Source organism: Crocuta crocuta, unplaced genomic scaffold (genome assembly GCF_008692635.1).
Source record: "Crocuta crocuta isolate KB4526 unplaced genomic scaffold, BGI_CrCroc_1.0 scaffold175, whole genome shotgun sequence".
Lineage (NCBI taxonomy): Eukaryota > Metazoa > Chordata > Mammalia > Carnivora > Hyaenidae > Crocuta > Crocuta crocuta.
In genome coordinates this window covers 2,955,340-2,971,022 of record NW_027530988.1, presented here as the reverse complement: position 1 = coordinate 2,971,022, position 15,683 = coordinate 2,955,340, and the positions used below count along the sequence as shown (strand labels likewise).

The 15,683-nt window shown below is 50.6% G+C and overlaps 2 protein-coding genes across 6 annotated transcripts; both read right to left on the bottom strand.

Moving 5' to 3' along the window:
- Positions 1-956: 956 nt before the first annotated feature.
- FITM1 (fat storage inducing transmembrane protein 1) lies at positions 957-6,456 on the bottom strand. Its single transcript, XM_077770436.1, has 2 exons — positions 1,968-6,456; positions 957-1,585 (listed from the first exon to the last, which is right to left on the bottom strand). Exons 1-2 carry the CDS (start codon positions 2,231-2,233, stop codon positions 973-975), a joined length of 879 nt encoding a protein of 292 aa, XP_077626562.1. The 5' UTR covers positions 2,234-6,456; the 3' UTR covers positions 957-972.
- A 79-nt stretch (positions 6,457-6,535) lies between these two features.
- On the bottom strand, positions 6,536-15,208 carry DCAF11 (DDB1 and CUL4 associated factor 11). 5 transcript variants are annotated; one of them, XM_077770435.1, is made up of 15 exons: positions 15,038-15,208; positions 14,223-14,402; positions 12,946-13,073; positions 12,531-12,658; positions 12,207-12,271; positions 11,793-11,893; positions 11,417-11,563; positions 11,150-11,204; positions 10,720-10,788; positions 10,311-10,368; positions 10,025-10,210; positions 9,424-9,577; positions 8,876-9,028; positions 7,482-7,588; positions 6,536-7,387 (listed from the first exon to the last, which is right to left on the bottom strand). In XM_077770435.1, the coding sequence occupies exons 1-15, from the start codon at positions 15,145-15,147 to the stop codon at positions 7,253-7,255; spliced, it is 1,776 nt and encodes a 591-aa protein (XP_077626561.1). In that variant the 5' UTR covers positions 15,148-15,208; the 3' UTR covers positions 6,536-7,252. The 5 variants fall into 5 exon arrangements, with proteins under 5 accessions (XP_077626561.1, XP_077626559.1, XP_077626558.1 ...); XM_077770433.1 differs by having other exon boundaries at positions 14,200-14,567; positions 15,064-15,153; XM_077770432.1 differs by lacking the exon at positions 15,038-15,208 and adding an exon at positions 14,840-15,019 and having other exon boundaries at positions 14,200-14,567.
- Positions 15,209-15,683: the final 475 nt, after the last annotated feature.

Genomic DNA, 15,683 nt, shown 5'->3' with positions numbered 1-15,683 from the left:
TTGCTGGTCCTCTGTTGAGAGCACAGGCAATGGATCCACATTGCGTGGGTTTATAATTCTGGCTTTGATATTTACTATCTGTGAACAAGTAACTTAACCTCTGCACCTCAGTTTTCACAACTGTACAATAGGAATACTACCAAACCTACCTGATAGTGTTGGTGTTGTTATGAGGGCTAAATGTCTTAATTTATATGAAGAACTTAGAGACACTTAGAACTGTGCCCGGCACATAGTAAGCACAATAGAAACAGTTGCTGTTATTTGTGAGTTTATCATCTGCCTCCCCCATTAACCTATAAGCCCCCAAACAGCAGAATACTTATCTTTATTTTTTGCTTTTGATTTATAATTATTATTTTTAAATATTTATTTATTTTGAGAGAGAGGGAGGGAGGGAGAGAGAGAGAATCCCTAGCAGACTCTGTGCTGTCAGTGCAGAGCCCAATTCAGGCTCCATCTCACGGACTGTGAGATCATGACCCGAGCTGAAGTCAAGTAGGACGCTTAACTGACTGAGCCACCCAGGTGCTTCAGAAACCTTGTCTCATTCACAAGGCATGAAACTCTGCTTGGCTCAATTAATGTCTGTTAAATAAATGTGCCCAGATAGGCCTCTGAGGAAGATGGAGGGGGAATTCAGTGGAGGGAGGAGGCAGGAAAAACGAATCAGCCAGGCTAGAGATAAGGGGCTGCTCACCAGGAGTGCTTTACCTGCTCTAGCATTGCCGCTCCTTGATACTGGGAGCCCTCCATGTAGCCTGAAGTCTGCAAGGATTGGGAGACTAAAAGGACAGCAGGAGGGATGGAGACCAAGCATAAGGAAGGGTATTCAAAGTTGGTAACAGCAAGGAATGGTTGAGGAACGCGAGAGACTACCTGATTCTTTTCTTATCCTTCCCACCCTTGCTGAGTCCGCCCAACCAAATGATGAGAAGAGCCAGAACTCGGCCTGATTTGCCTTTATTTCTTTCAGTTATGCTTGCGGCTGGAGTGGGGCCGAGGGAAGAGCCCGTGGCCGGGGCTCCCTGGAGACCAGGGCTGGTGATACCAGCTGCCATAGGTGAGGTACCAGGCAAAGGTGCCCACTGCGGCACCCACCACCTTGTGAGTGTACTGGTGGAAATAGATGACGGTACAGAGCAGCAAGAAGTTCCAGAGGCCCAGCAGCAGCACGTTGAGCAGGAAGACCAGGCGCAGGGGCGCCCCGGCTGGCAGCCCATGGGCCAGGTACTTGGCGAACACAGCGGCTTCCTCGGCCATGAGCAGACAGCAGAAGGTGAGCAGGAAGGTGTGGGAGGAGACCGTGTAGCCCCGCCACTGGTGGCCGGCTGCCAGGCAGCTGCGGCGGTCGGGAAGCTCGTGCAGCAGCAGGCCCTGAGGCAGAGGCTCGAAGCAGGAACCGGTCAGGTCCTCGATGAGCAGGAAGGCCCGGCCGGCCCCCCGCCACACTGCCGCCCCCACCACCAACCGGCTCAGGTGCCGGGCAGTCACCGCCACGCGCCGCGTAGCCAGGAACACCACCAGCAACACGAAGCCCCCCAGGAAGGTGCACGTCCAGCCCCATGCCGAATTCACAAACTTTCTGTAGGCACAGAAGAAGGGAGGCTATTGCGACCGCTCAGCCCCATCTTCCACCCCATCTGTGTTCCCATCACTGCACTGTTCCCAGTGCTACATATCATCACTGGTTCTGTTTCCTCCCTCTACCCCCTATTCCCCATTCACTTAAACTTTGCCATCTCTTTAGAGACCCATTCAGCCTTCTAGGACCCAAACTTCCTCTTCAGCCCTGCTCCTGATTTCCCCTGTACCCCACAACTCTGTTCCCCTCCCCCTTCCCAATTTCTCTTCAACCTCCTAGCCTATTTTTAGTGTCCAGACTGGCAGGAGAACAGAAGCCCGGAGGAGGGAGCTGGGATCCCAGAGCACGGGGAGCCGGCGCCCACAGCCTCAAGCAGACTCACATGTTGAAGAAGTTGCCGTGGCTGGCGAAGATAGTCCGAGGGTTGACGTGGAACTGCAGAAGGGGCCCGAAGATGACCACTGCTGCCAACCAGGCGTGGTAGAGGCGCCGTAAGCAGGGGCTGCCCAGGAGACGGGCGGCCTGTTCACTTCCAAAGTACAGCAAGGCAGAGGCCACCCAGAGCAGCACCTTGACCAGGCAGCCCAGCAGTGCCCGGATTCGGGCCCCAGCCCCTGGCCCTGCCCCCACCACCGGCCCCCGCTCCATGTTCCCTCCCCTCCCCACTAACTGCTTGCTCTGCTGGGCAGCTGAGGAGGGGCTGATGGGGCCCCCCCTGGACAAGGACAGGCAGTGACAGGTGTGGCAGACACAGGGCAGAGCCCTGGTGGCAGCTGGCAGGCGGGGGAGAGGGGCGGGGGGCAGCAAGGGGCCAGGGCGGAGGGCTGCCACGTCAGCAGGGTCCTAGCCTTAGATGCCTGTCCTGACAGTGGCCTGTGTCCTTTCCTGTTAGCCCTGTGTCCCCTTGACTCTCCAGGTCTGTGTCCCCAGCTCCAGCTCTGTTCTAGTTCTTGTTGGAGGGCGAGGCCTACTGTTCAGCATTGTCTTTGTCCACAGTCTGCCTGGGTCCGCCTGTCTTTGGTCAGCCAGTCACCTCCACCCCACCCCAAATTTACTATGTTTGCTCCACAAGGAAATCAGGGGGTCATGAAGATTCAGATTAACCAAACCTTGGAAATCATTAAAAGTAGCTTGCGTGAGCTCTCTCTCTCTCAAAATGAGTAATCTTTTTTAAAACTAAAAACAAGAACAACAACAACAAACCAAAGTATGGTCCCATCTTAGATCTGATGTCTGGTTTATTTGCATAAGCACCATGGTTTATGCAGGGCCAAACTAGCCCCTCAGAGCCCCTCATACCAGTCAGGGGCTGGGGCCGGGTCAAGGCCCCAGGGTCACGATGCACCTAAGTGGAGACCGCTGCTGATGTGCCTCCTCGCCTGAGTTGGACACTGTGCTGTGCACAGACATCTCATGCATCCTGTAGGGGTGGGCTCTCGTACTCAGAATTCAGGACAGGGGCTAGATCACACTGATGACAAGGCAGACACAGATTTTTTAAAAAAATTTTTACAGAGACTGTGAGCAGGGGAGAGGGGCAGAGGGAGAGAGAGAAATTCTTAAAGTTTATTTATTTTGAGACAGAGACTGTGAGTGGGGGAGGGGCAGAGAGAGGGCGAGAGAGAATCCCAGCGCAGGTTCTGCGCTGCCAGTGCAAAACTGGATGCAGGCCTTGAACCCATGAAGCCGAGAGAGCATGACCTGAGCGGATTCCAAGAGTCTGACGTTTAATGGACTGAGCTACCCACGCACCCCCCATTCCTTGGTATGTTTATTATGATGGCCAACAGGTGATATCCAAGTTTCTGGTGAAAGGCATACTGTATGAGAGATGGTGGCCCAGGTTGGATTTTCAGAACCCCAAAGATTAGGTTTAGTAGCATGTGATGGGGATGGGGGATGAGGAGACCCTACAAGAAAAATCCCTAGCGTGGAGTCCATCAAAACCTTAGGTCGTGTTCACCTACCAGTTACCCTGGGTCCTAAACCCCACACTGGCCTCCCAACCTGACCCCTGGGGCTGGAACCATGAGGAGAGGAACCTAAACAAGGATATCCCTGTTATTCAGTAACTGTTCTGGGATCCTTTTTTTGTCTTCCTCATTTCTCAAAACCATGGTGGGATTTCAGAGCACAGTGGAGGCCCACTACATGAAGTAGTGAAAGGAATGAGCAAGGAAGTACACCTGGGTTCTGAACTGTGTGACTTTGGGAAAATCAACTAACCCTCCTTGGTCTTCAGTGCCCTCATCCACACACTGATCAAGATTGCTTCATCAATCTGATTCTTTCCAGATTCTAAAGCCATACCTCGACATAGTTCCTGTTTATGGACCCTAACACGAAGACCTATAGAACCTCTCACGCGTTTTTAAGTTGACAAAAAATTTTTCATCGTAGTTTTAAATAGTTGCGCAGAACATAATTTCCAATGCATTTTCTATATATCACTCTTTTAAATATATCCAATGGAATCTAAACCCTACAGTGATTATATACCTTACCATTATTCATTTAAAAAACATGTGACAAGATCTTAATAGTAAGAAATGATATTTCTATTAGACTTCCCCTACAGAACTTATCCTAATGTTTTTATGCCTGAAAGTCTTTTATTGATCACACTTCCCTGCCAAAAATATGCCTATAATTTGAAGCTTAATTTTAAATTTTAAAGTTTATTTTGAGAAAGAGAGAGAAAGAGAGAATCCCAAGCAGCCTCTATGCTGCCAGTGCAAAGCCCGACATGGGGCTCAAACCCATGAATCGTGAGATCATGACCTGAGCCAAAATCAAGTGGGACACTTAATCGACTGAGCTACCCAGGTGACCTGAAAGTTAATTTTAAAATATTTCTTGTGTTCATAAGGCCCTGAAATTAAAACATTTTCCTTCTGGATAAAGTTTTTATAATAACTGTTAGTAGTACAAAATGTATAATTAGTACAGCAGTGTTTTTTTTTTAATTTAAATTTTAGTTAAAACATTTTTAGTTAACATACAGTGCAATGTTGGTTTCAGAAGGAGAATTCAGTGATTTACCACTTACAATAATCAGTGCTCATCCCAACAAGTGCCCTCCTTAGTACCCATTACCCATCTAGCCCGTCTTCCACCCACCTCCATCAACCCATAGTTTGTTGTTCTCTGTCATTAAGAGCCTCTTGTGGTTTCCCTCTCTTCTCTCCCCACTCCTTTCCCATGTTCAACTGTTTTGTTTCTTAAAACTCATTGTTTCCACATGAGTGAAATCATGATATTTCTCTTTCTCTGACCGATTTATTTCACTTCGCCTCATACACTCTAGCTCCATCCACATCACTGCAAATGGCAAGATATCATTTTCTGATCACTGAGTAATATTCCGTTATATATATATGTATACTACTTCTTTATCCATTTGTCAGTCAGATTTCACATATTTCTGATCATTAATAATAAACTAAAATTGTACTGGAAATTCATCTCTTAATGAGAACAGATGGTCCGTGAGGCCTTGATTAAAAGAGGGTTTGAGATGGAAATTAATTTGACAATAAACTATTTGTAAAAAAAAAAAAAGGGTTTGAGGATACTAAAAACTTTAATTTGCTTCTAAGTTTTGGCGCCTTGGAGGATATACAGGTTCTGGGTGAGATGGGTGGCATCTCTGGGGTGGAGTGACAGAAGGGGAATGAGGGCTGGTGGGAAGGGAGATGGGCATGATAGTTTCACATTAGGCAGAGCAGAGGAAAGAATATGTTGGATATCAACAGCCAAGCTGTTGGATAATCTACTCTTTTAAAACTACCTGTTTTGCAGAGCGCCTGGGTGGCTCAGTTGGTTAAACGTCTAACTTCGGGTCAGGTCATGATTTCATGGTTGGTGGGTTTGAGCCTTGCATTGAGCTCTGTGCTGACAGCCTAGAGCCTGCTTCGGATTCTGTGTCTCCTTCTCTTTCTGCCCCTCCCCGACTTGTGCTGTGTCTCTTTCTGTTTCTCAAAAATAAATAAATAGAAAATTAAAAAAAAAAATTTGGGGGGGAGCCTGGGTGGCTTAGTCGGTTAAGCGTCCGACTTTCGCTTAGGTCATGATCTCGCGGTTCGTGGGTTCGAGCCCCGCGTCGGGCTCTGTGCTGACTGCCAGCTCAGAGCCTGGAGCCTGTTTCAGAGTCTGTGTCTCCCTCTCTCTCTGACCCTCCCCTGCTCACGCTGTCTCTCTCTCTCCTAGAAATAAAAAAATAACAAAAAATAAAAATAAAATTTTTTTTTTAACTGCCTGTTTTGCTGTGAAAGAGAAATCCCTTTTATCCCCTCCTGTGTCTTTGAGAACTCCTGGAGGTGTGTATGCTGGTTTGAAAATTGCATCAGAGATAATGAAATGTCATAAAGAAAGGTAGATCAGAGCTGGGTGTGGACCCCAACCACCTCCCCTACTGACCATAAACCATAGGTTTGCTCTGTCCCGCTCTAAAGGTATTTTTGGCAATGTATTCTATCTGAGGCATGTTGCGTGACCTCCTCACATCGCCGTTTCCTCACCTGTACTAAGGCTGGCCGTGAGGATGGAAAAAGTTCTGGGTGTGAAGTGCCCAGATGGGGTCTAGCATCAGTGCCCACCCTGTTCGCTCTAGTTCTGAGCCAATTCTCATAGACCAGACCAGCTCCAAGGCCAGCCCCAAAACAAGGTTGATGTGGATGTTCCAGGCTCTAATCTAAAATGTGCTTACTTTCTGCTATCTCAGTTTCTACTTGCTGGAAGTTTCTGAGTTCAGTGAGGGAGTTGCCTGTTGCAGAGCACAGTTAACAAATGTTTTGGTATTTCTCTTCATCTTGAGGGGCTTCAGAGGGGTGTGTTTTCTCCCACAGAGAAGCATACCTGAAGGCTTTGTGGATACTATTTTCTCGAAGTGAGAGGATAAAAGGCCTCAGATAGGAAAAAGAGCGAGTAAGACAGAGACAGACACTGAGCTAGGTTCCCACAGAGAATTTATTGAGGGACCCAAAGCCAGTGAGAGGACAAAGGAGTCCTACTTCAACATCCCTCCTTGAAGCTGCTGGCCTCCAGCAAGACAGAAGTCTGGGAAGGGAGGGCCTGCCCTGTGTGGGGCCACAAGGAGCCCTCACACCACAACCTGTCCCACCCCAAAGACCCAGATAGAGAGAGAGACATCATTCCCATCCCAGGAGGGTGCTGACGACAAGCCTTACTCACCCCACCCTCCCCTAAATGGCTAGAGCTCTAGCCTTCAGGACCTCTGGAAGAATGGCCAGGATGCCTGTCCCTCAGATTGGCCAGTCTAATCCTCAACATGAAGGCCAGGGCAAGGGGCCTGGCTGACAGCTCAGTTCAGACCGGGCCCCAGGCATCTACTCTAGGAGCTAACACTTAACATCCAAACATGGTTAGAACACTCAGGACACTTCTCCTGTTGACAAAGGCCACGCCCCAGATAATGGCAGTCCTGCCGAACCCTGGCCAGAGGCAGACACCCAAGCAACTGGGTGTGAGCCCGTGAGGAGACTACTCTGCCCTTTGGGGAGGATCTTCCAGGGCTCAGCTAAGGCCCCAAAGCCTGGGCACGGGCTTCTCCCCATCCAATGCCAGGGATTTCCCACAGGCCTCCCAGAAGGGAGGAGGCAGAGAGCATGTAAGAGGCCCACCTGTGTAGGGGGCTGGAGATCAGGTCTACTGGGGTGAGGAAAAAGCTGCAGAGGGGCGGGGCACTGGGGCAGGGGCGCTGGGGGGCTCCTCCGACTCTGGCATGTCGTCCTGGAAGTACTCGGCCTGGCGGTACTGCCAGAGACGCAGGTTCCCGTCCCACTGCAGGGCAGAAGGTGGCAAGCAGTCAGGGGTGCTGCCCCGCCTAGGCCCAAGTCCCAGACGTGCACCGGCCCCCCAACCCCTGCCACCTCACCGAACTGCTGACAATCTTTTCCTCGAAGGGGTGCCAGCTGACGTCACGCACACAGGCCTTGTGGTTGGTCAGCTTCTTCACGATGTGGCCGCTGAGGAGGTCATACACTGTCCAGGGAAGGCCAGAGTGGGGAGGGGCTGCCAGAGTAGCTTCCCAGCACCCCTCATAGTTCCTGAGCTGTACGGCTTACCTGCCTCTCGGGCACTTTCCCCACTTGCGCAGGGGAGCAAAGCCCACACCAGAGGATGATGTGATTTCTCTTTCTTTTCCCTTTTCCCTACCTCAGCTTGAATATATGGCTTGGCAGAGCGTGGGTACTTGTCTCTGGCCCTTAGCTAAATTTCACAGGGGCCACAGTTAGGAAAATGCAATGTGGCTTTAAAGCGCTTTCCAACAATTTTCTATGAAACCCACAAGATACGGAAGGCACAACAAAAGTGAACAATGGGCTGTCCGCACAGACATCTGAGTCTGCTCTTCCTCTTCAGGACGGGGGTGCATCTTTCTTTCCCAGTGGGCCTCTGAGTGCCTCCCTAGGTATGCCGCTGTCTTAGGCTCTTCATAGCCGTACATGTGTTTGTGTCCTCTGTATACTCTTTCTGCTTTAATGGCTGCATATCCTTTACTATGAGCTTGTTTTTCATTTCATCCTATTTGTCCCCCCCCCCACACACACACACACTTTTCATCTGCACTCTCTTTCTTTCCTTGACAGGCTAAAAAACAGAACTGAGTATATTTTTGGCCCTTTATTATTATACTTACTGACTAGAAGTCTATGTTCCTTCTCTTTCTCTCTCTTTTTTTTTAATGTTTATTTATTTTGAGAGAGAGAGAAACAGAACGTGAGTGAGGAGGGGTGGAGAGAGAGGGAGATGCAGAATCTGAAGCAGGCTCCAGGAACTGAGCTGTCAGCATAACGTGGCTTGAACTCACAAACCACGAGATCATGACATGAGCCGAAGTCAGACGCTTAACTGACTGAGCCACCCAGGCACCCCTATGTTCCTTTTCTGAATTTAAAACGTTAGGGTGCCTGGGTGGCTCAGTCGGTTGTGTCCGACTTTCAATTTTGGCTCAGGTCATGATCCCAGGGTGATGGGAGTAAGCCCGTGCCTGGCTCATAGGGGGCGCGGAGCCTGCTTGAGATTCTCTTTCTCCCTCTCCCTCTGCCCCCCCACACTTGTGCTCTCTCACTAAAAAAAAAAAAAAAAAAAAAAGTGCTAACAAATATAATGTTTTCTACTTCTCTAAGCCTAACCTTCTCCAAGCTCAATTAAATCTCACTTATAGTCACCATTAAGACGTTGAAGGTGGTTACTGGTGACTACGGTGAAATGCCAGAGAAACAGTCCTGCCTTTCCCAAGATCCCCTGTTCTGGCACAATCCTTACCGACAACTTTGCCAGTAGAGCAGCCGCTGTAGATGAACTGCTGGCCGGTGCTATGGGTGGGGGAGAATCGGCAACGGATAAGGGTGTGCAGCACCCCGTGGCCCCGGTAGGTCATCAGGGAGCTGTCTCCTGGGAGCTTCAGTTTCCGCCAGGCTGGGGAGGGATGCGCGGAGAGCCCTAGGTTAGGCAGTCTGGATTCTCCAGTCTCATCACTCCTTAGCAAAGACTGGCGCTCACAGATGACTGCCTTTCCAATCCCCAACTGGTGGCTCCTTCCCCACCGAATATTCACCAATGTGGCTATACTGATACTGAAGTACTGAAATACTTTTGGTTTGGTTGTTTCTGAGTGAGCCCCAGCCCCCAGCCCTGGGAACCCCAACTCCCCACGGTTCAGCAGACAAAGACTTCATGCCTAGCAAGAGGGAGTGGGGAGGGGGCCTGGCTACAGTCATGTCCACTGTGCCCGTGCCAGGCCTTACCAGGGGTTATTTTAACTACCACCCCTGACTATTCTCCAGAGATCAGGTTCTACCTTCCAGTCTCACCTTTTTTGGGCACCTGCTGCCAGCGGTAGTCCCAGTTTTGCTGTGTGGCAGCCTGCCGTGAGGCTTCCATACCTTCCCGACTAGAAAAGCGTCGGATATCCCAGAGCTTGATGGTCTGGTCTTTGGAGTTGGAAATGAGATACCGGGCATCACCCTGTGAATCCCCAGATGGGTAACAAGGTGTCAGAGTTTGCAAATATCGAGGTCTGTCAGTCCAGCTCTGCTTCTCCAGGAGCAGGGGAAGAATGTCAGTCTTTTGACTTAGCTTGCCTCTTTCTTCATCCAGGTGAGCTCGCCATTGGTATTCTACCACAGACTCCGCCCCCCGGCCAGCTTTCCCTTTCTTTGCCCAGGGACTGGCTGGGCCTCCTATTCTATCCTGGATTAATTGTCTTCTTTCATTCCACAGAAAGCCCTGCCCTGCTCCTTGAAGTCTGGTGAATAGAGATGGAGCTCATGTTTCTTGGTTTATGCCCCTTCCCTAAACTCCAGTTCTTGCAAACCTTAGCTAATAAGGAGCTTGGGGAGTTTCATGCCAGTCCACCTTGACATGCTCCTGGACAACTGTAACCTGGCCGTGCGGTCCCGCCTCCCTGCCCACCTTGCTGTCAATGAAGGTGATGCCGTCCTGGTGTCCAGCCAGTGCGCCCACAGGCTTGGGGTCATCCTCCCTCATGGTGCGTCGATCCCACACTTTGCAGATGGCATCATCGCCCCCAGAGAAGAGGATTTGAGAGCTTATGTCAGCAAAGGCCACTGCATTCACGTCATCCTCGTGGGACTCAATCTAGGGAAGAAGGAAGCCAGAACACCGAGGACCTCTTTCTAGGTCTTCTAATAGGCCAAAGACCAGGAAATATAGGGGCTCTAGATCTCAGGAACAATACCTGAAGGGTGCGCCGGTTCTGTTCTCGATCAAAAACGTATAGGCAGCCATCATTGGCCCTGAAAGGGAAGGGATAAAGAGGGTCCTGGAGTCAGAACTGAGAGAACCTATGCTGTGTATGCTCTAGAGAGTCCCTGTTGCAAAGTCCTGCTGAGGGGCGAGCCTTGGTCTCTTCTTACACAGGAGGTGGGGAAAAAGTTAGCTGTGTTTTGGGAAGGAGGTTTGAGAGGCTGCATCTCATGCTGGGGAAATGGTGAGCAAGAAGAGTAGCCACTCGTAAACCCTGACCTTGGAGAAGGGCAGGCTGTTCTCCATAGCGGTGTCCAGTACAGTCTCTGCAAGGGCAGAGCCGGTCTCTGGGAGAACTCCTATCTCATTCCCTGAGGACTACATCCTCTACAAATACTCACCCTCCTAACACCTCCCGTCCGTCTGAGGAGACGGCGATGGAAAAGACAGCAAACCGACGCTCGTCTGGCCTGAAAAGAACATAGAAGGAGCTGGGTTAAGTGGATTTCCCTCAGCCTTTGTCGATTTGCACAGAGTCTGACGAGGACTGTAAGGCGCACTTCTAATGCGGAGAAAAAGTCCTGCTAATGAGTGCCAGAATGTGGATCACCTCAGTGAGGACGTGGAAATAATCCCGCAACCATCTGTTTTACCCTGGTCCTCTGGCTGACAAGGATGGGCGCTTCCCTCCCAGGAATCCGCACAGAGACTTCTCCCTCTAAGCAGTGTACTTTCTCCCTCTAAGCAGGAGTTCCAGTTCAAGGGGTTTGCTCCTGGAGAGCCTTCCTTGAGAAGTTTCTGAAGAGTCTGCCCAAGGAGGGAAGCCAGTACCTTAGATCCAGGGCAGTGTGTGTGTCTCCCTCCCCGTAGATGTTGCAGATATGAACTAAGAAAGGCAAGAGAAACAAGAATCTTTCAGAGCTGGGGGGAAGGATGGTGGGAGTGAAACTAGGCAGGAGATGGAACAAAGGGCAAGGATGCCAGACCCTGGGAGTGATCTTCCCAGGAGAAGGGGTAGAGTCCTGGCACAATGAACGTGGGCATCAGAGACCTCGGGTCCTGGGCTGGAGAGCCAGTGGAAGTCTGGGGCATACTCACTGTAATCAGACCAGCTGGAATAGAGGAAGTGGTTCCCATCAGGGGTGAAGGCCACGTCCAGGACACTCCAGCCTACGTCCCGGGCCTTGATGCTCTTGAATTTATGAAAGCGGCCATACCGGCAGTCATACAGTCGGATCGTCTGGTCTGGGTAAGTGGGGATCAGGCAGAATTAGGGAACCCCCTTCTTCCATCCTCTCTAGATCTGACCTCTCTTTCTCTGTACATCTGTGGAATCTTCCCTTCATCATGGGAAATGTGTTCTGGCTAAGCATCCTAACCCGGGGTCAGCGTTCCCTCAGTCTGGGGCTTTCTGGTCTCAGTCAGGGGACTATGTTCCTTGTTCTAGGCAGTTCGTAGGACCAGGGACTGGTACCTTGGCAAGCAGACATGAAGATCTGACCATCTTTGCTGTAGATGCCGCAGAAAGCTTTCTGAGAGTAGGTATCAGTGAAACCCAGATCGTTGGGCAAGAAGCTGGGGAGGCAGAGGGAAAGTGAAGGTAAAGGGAGCTGGGGGTGAGGACTGTTCTGGTTAGCAGAATCCTAACAGAGCTGGGTGTGAGCACGAGGGCGGGCTTCCCTTCTGGCTTGGGGTATACTCCCTTTTCTTTCATTCATTCGTTTGTCCTCTCTGTTCCTACACTTTTCCAGTTTGTTTACTCTCAAGCTTTGACCCCAGTGAACTTCACTTTGATATCCCTGAACATCCTTTAATACTTGTCCCTTCAAAATTTAGGGGATAAAGCCTATCTGGCCCTTAGATTCTCTCCACCAAGCCCCATACTCACTGAGACATCATTCGAGACCGTTCTCCAAGGGAGAAGCTTCCCCGGTGGCAGAGGCCCCGTTCTCTCTAAAGGAAGGGATTGGGGAATATTGTTCGCACAGACAGAGGACCACTTTAGCCACACCACGCCCTCTCCTCCACAGATATCGCTCTCGCTACAGAAATGGACACCACACACACTAGCATGTCCCACCAAACTCCGATGCAGGCCAGCTAAGAAACCTCCAGCTCCGGCACTTGAGACTTCCTTGCAAAGTTTATTTCCCTCTTCTCCGGCTACCTCAGGAGGCCTGCTTCCAGGCTGGTTGGAGGTGGAGAGGCCTACCTGGTGCAGCATTTGAGGAAAGCTGTGTTCCCGGGCGGCCCGCCTAAGTCCCAGGCGCCCTGTGGCCAATTCCACTTGTGTCTTGATCTCATTGCATTCCAGCTCCCGGGTGTCAGGGGTTGCGTCCACTGTGAGTGCCAAGGAGAAGTTTCATCCTAGGTCTTCCAGCCCCAGAACTGTGCTCCAGCCCACTCAACGTGGCCAAATATACTAGGGCTGTAAAGCCTCCCACATTCCCTGAGTTATCTCATCTCATTTCAGTTTAACATATGTTCTTGCAAAAAAAAAAAAAAAAAAAAAAAAAAAAAAAAAGGAAAAGAAAAAGAAAGGAAGAAAAAAGAAAAGAAAAGAGAAACAAAGGATTTTCTAATGAAAGTCTTCCAATGTTAGGGTCTCAGTCTGCTTTTCCTCTTACCAGGTGGGTTGTATCGGTCCCCGAGACGGCCATCCCAGGCACTGTCATGCTCTTCCTCCGAGTCTGAGAGGGCCTGGATGAGTTGTAAATTTGCCGCACCTCCTCCCTGCACCAACCTCACTTGGCCTCTGTGGAGAGATGCCCATGATAAAAGGGAGGATCCCTTCCCCAAACCAACCAAATTCAGAGCCAATGGCTATCTACCTGCTATTCAAACCCTATACTGTCCCCATTTTGAAGTGTGAGGCTAACTAGACCTTGGCTGTTATTTTCAATTTCCTATAAGACACAGTAGGAAACGAATCTTCACGCTTAGAGCAGGAGCAGAGAACCTCAACATTTGATGGACGTTGACAGACCTACTTAGCTGACTTCCTAGAGAGCCTAAAAATTTTTTTTTTTTTTACATTTATTTATTTTTGAGAGGTAGAGCAAGGCACAGTGTGAGCAGAGGAGCAGCAGAGAGAGAAAGAGACACAGAACCCAATGCAGGCTCCAGGCTCTGAACAAATGTTCAGCACAGAGCCTGATGTGGGGCTTGAACCCACGAACCGTTGAGGTCATGACCTGAGCTGAAGTCGGACGCTTAACCAACGGAGCCACCCAGGCACCCCTACAGAACTAAAAATTCTAAGAGTGTTTCCTTCTGAGCCTCTTGACTGAGGAGTCCAGCAGAGAACTAAAGGGATCCCCAGGCTTGTCTTCGTCCCAAGGAGCCATAGCTAAGAAACAAAGCCGGTGGCAAACCTTTTCAGTCAAGTGCTGGTGGTCATTTTCCTCAAAGCATTCTTTCCTCAAGAACAGGGTTAGAGTTAGGTTAATTTAAACTTGTTTTTCAAGTTAAGACCACGTGGCCTCGTAGCACACGTCAATAACTTCACTGAAGTTTAACACCCACCTCCCCAGCTCTTCTCTTTACCCTTCACATCACTCCTTTTCCATCAGGGCCCACATTTTCATTTTAGTTTTTACTTACTTGGAAAATAGATTATATTTGTGTAGTCACAGCTAAAGAGGCTCCCCTGAACAGTTCCCTCAAACACAAAAGTGAGTTTGTCTTCGTGACCCTCCCTCGTTAAGAACTACTTTTATTGGGTATCGAGATGAGTGCCATGAGTGTCCAGAAGGGAAGCTCAAACAGAACAGCTGGTCTGAGGTAATCCCAGTCCCTATCCTCTTTAACTTCAACTGCCTGGAGTTGGGGTCAAGGGACTGTGATGGTCCTTGGTGGGGACACACCAGAGGGTAAGTTACCTGCGGAGGAGATAGGCCAGTACCTGGGCCAGATCCACATCTTCATCCTCCTCTTCCTCTTCCTCACTCCGACGCAGGCTAGCCCCTCTTCGGGGCAAGCCCTCGGAGGGGTCTCCGGACCCAGTTCCTGCACTGCTGCTGTTCCGTGATCCCATCTTCTGATCACAGCATCATTAGGTCCTGTGCAGGGACTCCTCCTGTCACTTCCTTGGATTTGGTGAAAGTAAAGCCTGCTCTAGAAACACCAGGGTCTCCTGAGATAGAGCGGTAGCTATCTCTAGGAGGGTGACCCTTCCTAGGGACTGAGATCCCTTCTCTTTAGCCTGTGACAACTCCCAAGGCTTCAGGACCACAAACCTTCCCCAATTCTGTGAAGCAAAGAAAAAAAAAAAGAAAATCAGAAAGTGAAACCGAGGGAGCTACCCTAGCTCACGAACGAGAATCTTTTGAAGAGGAATTTCTCAGTTTTCTACCTCAAACTCACCTATCAAAGTCCCTGGGGGGAGTGGGTGGGTGAATTCCCAGGTAACCTCTCTGGCCGACCAATCAAAACCCCTCGCGGAAGAAAGCGCCTCATTAGCTTATCTCATGTAACCAATCAGAAGCCTTAGGGCTCTGAGACCCCCGACGCCCCCCTTACCGACCAATCAGAGAGCTTCTTCGCGAAAGCCGGCAGCAGCGACAACCAATGAAGTTAGAACTCGGCCTAACACCCCCTCCTTCCTCGCCTCACGCCCACGTGGTGTGCTGGGGGTGTGTACGCCAAGTGGGGGAGGCAGTGAGAAGCCGAGAAGCCCCTCCCACTGAAGCCGGCGGTTACTGCCGCGCGCGAGACCACCCACCAGCCAGGAGCGGTCGCAAGACCTGCAGCGGCGAAGGGCCTTGTTTACACCGACTGCGGCCGCAGCGTTGGCCAATTGCTGCTCCGTCACGCGCCTCCTTCCTCATGCATCTTCTGGCTTCCCAGCCGGAGGACTGCGGACGTCACGCGTTGCCCCTGGCGGCCCCGCCCCTTGGCCCGCTAACTGGACAGCTGAGCACAGTGATTGACAGATGGGCGGGAGAAAGTGCGTGAAAGGTGGGAGGGGAGGAGAAAGCGCGCGACTGAGGTGGGGCCTTCGCTCCTTGTTGGGAAGAGTAGTGGGGAACCCGCTCCTTCCTGATTCGGAGTCAACGGAAGTGGGCTTGATGGGTGAGGGGCGGGGCTTGCAAGAAATTGGTGGTTCGCTACCTAGAGGTGTTTTAGGGAGGGATACCCTTTGCCATCGGCCCCTAAAATTCTTTTTGCTTCTCAATTTCCAGACGAACTTTAAGGGCCTCCTTTTCCCTTTCCTCCCGACCTGGTTCCAGCCTTTCTTATTTTGCTGGCTGCAGCTTAAGTCGCCGGGCAATAAGGGGTGACCGGTGCCTTTGGGGTGTGATGACGTCACACAAGGGGACCCAGGCCTTCACACCCTCTTTTCCGGGTTTAGCTTCCGGAAGCC

Excerpts from the sequence above, each read along its gene's own strand:
- FITM1 (XM_077770436.1), bottom strand. The coding sequence starts at position 2,233 with ATGGAGCGGGGGCCGGTGGTGGGGGCAGGGCCAGGGGCTGGGGCCCGA. Across the intron at positions 1,586-1,967 it reads CACGGCAACTTCTTCAACAT|AAAGTTTGTGAATTCGGCAT; the intron begins GTGAGTCTGCTT and ends CTGTGCCTACAG.
- DCAF11 (XM_077770435.1), bottom strand. The coding sequence starts at position 15,147 with ATGAGGAAGGAGGCGCGTGACGGAGCAGCAATTGGCCAACGCTGCGGC. Across the intron at positions 14,403-15,037 it reads CGACCGCTCCTGGCTGGTGG|TGACAGGAGGAGTCCCTGCA; the intron begins GTGGTCTCGCGC and ends AATCCAAGGAAG. Across the intron at positions 11,894-12,206 it reads CGGTCTCGAATGATGTCTCA|CTTCTTGCCCAACGATCTGG; the intron begins GTGAGTATGGGG and ends CTGCCTCCCCAG.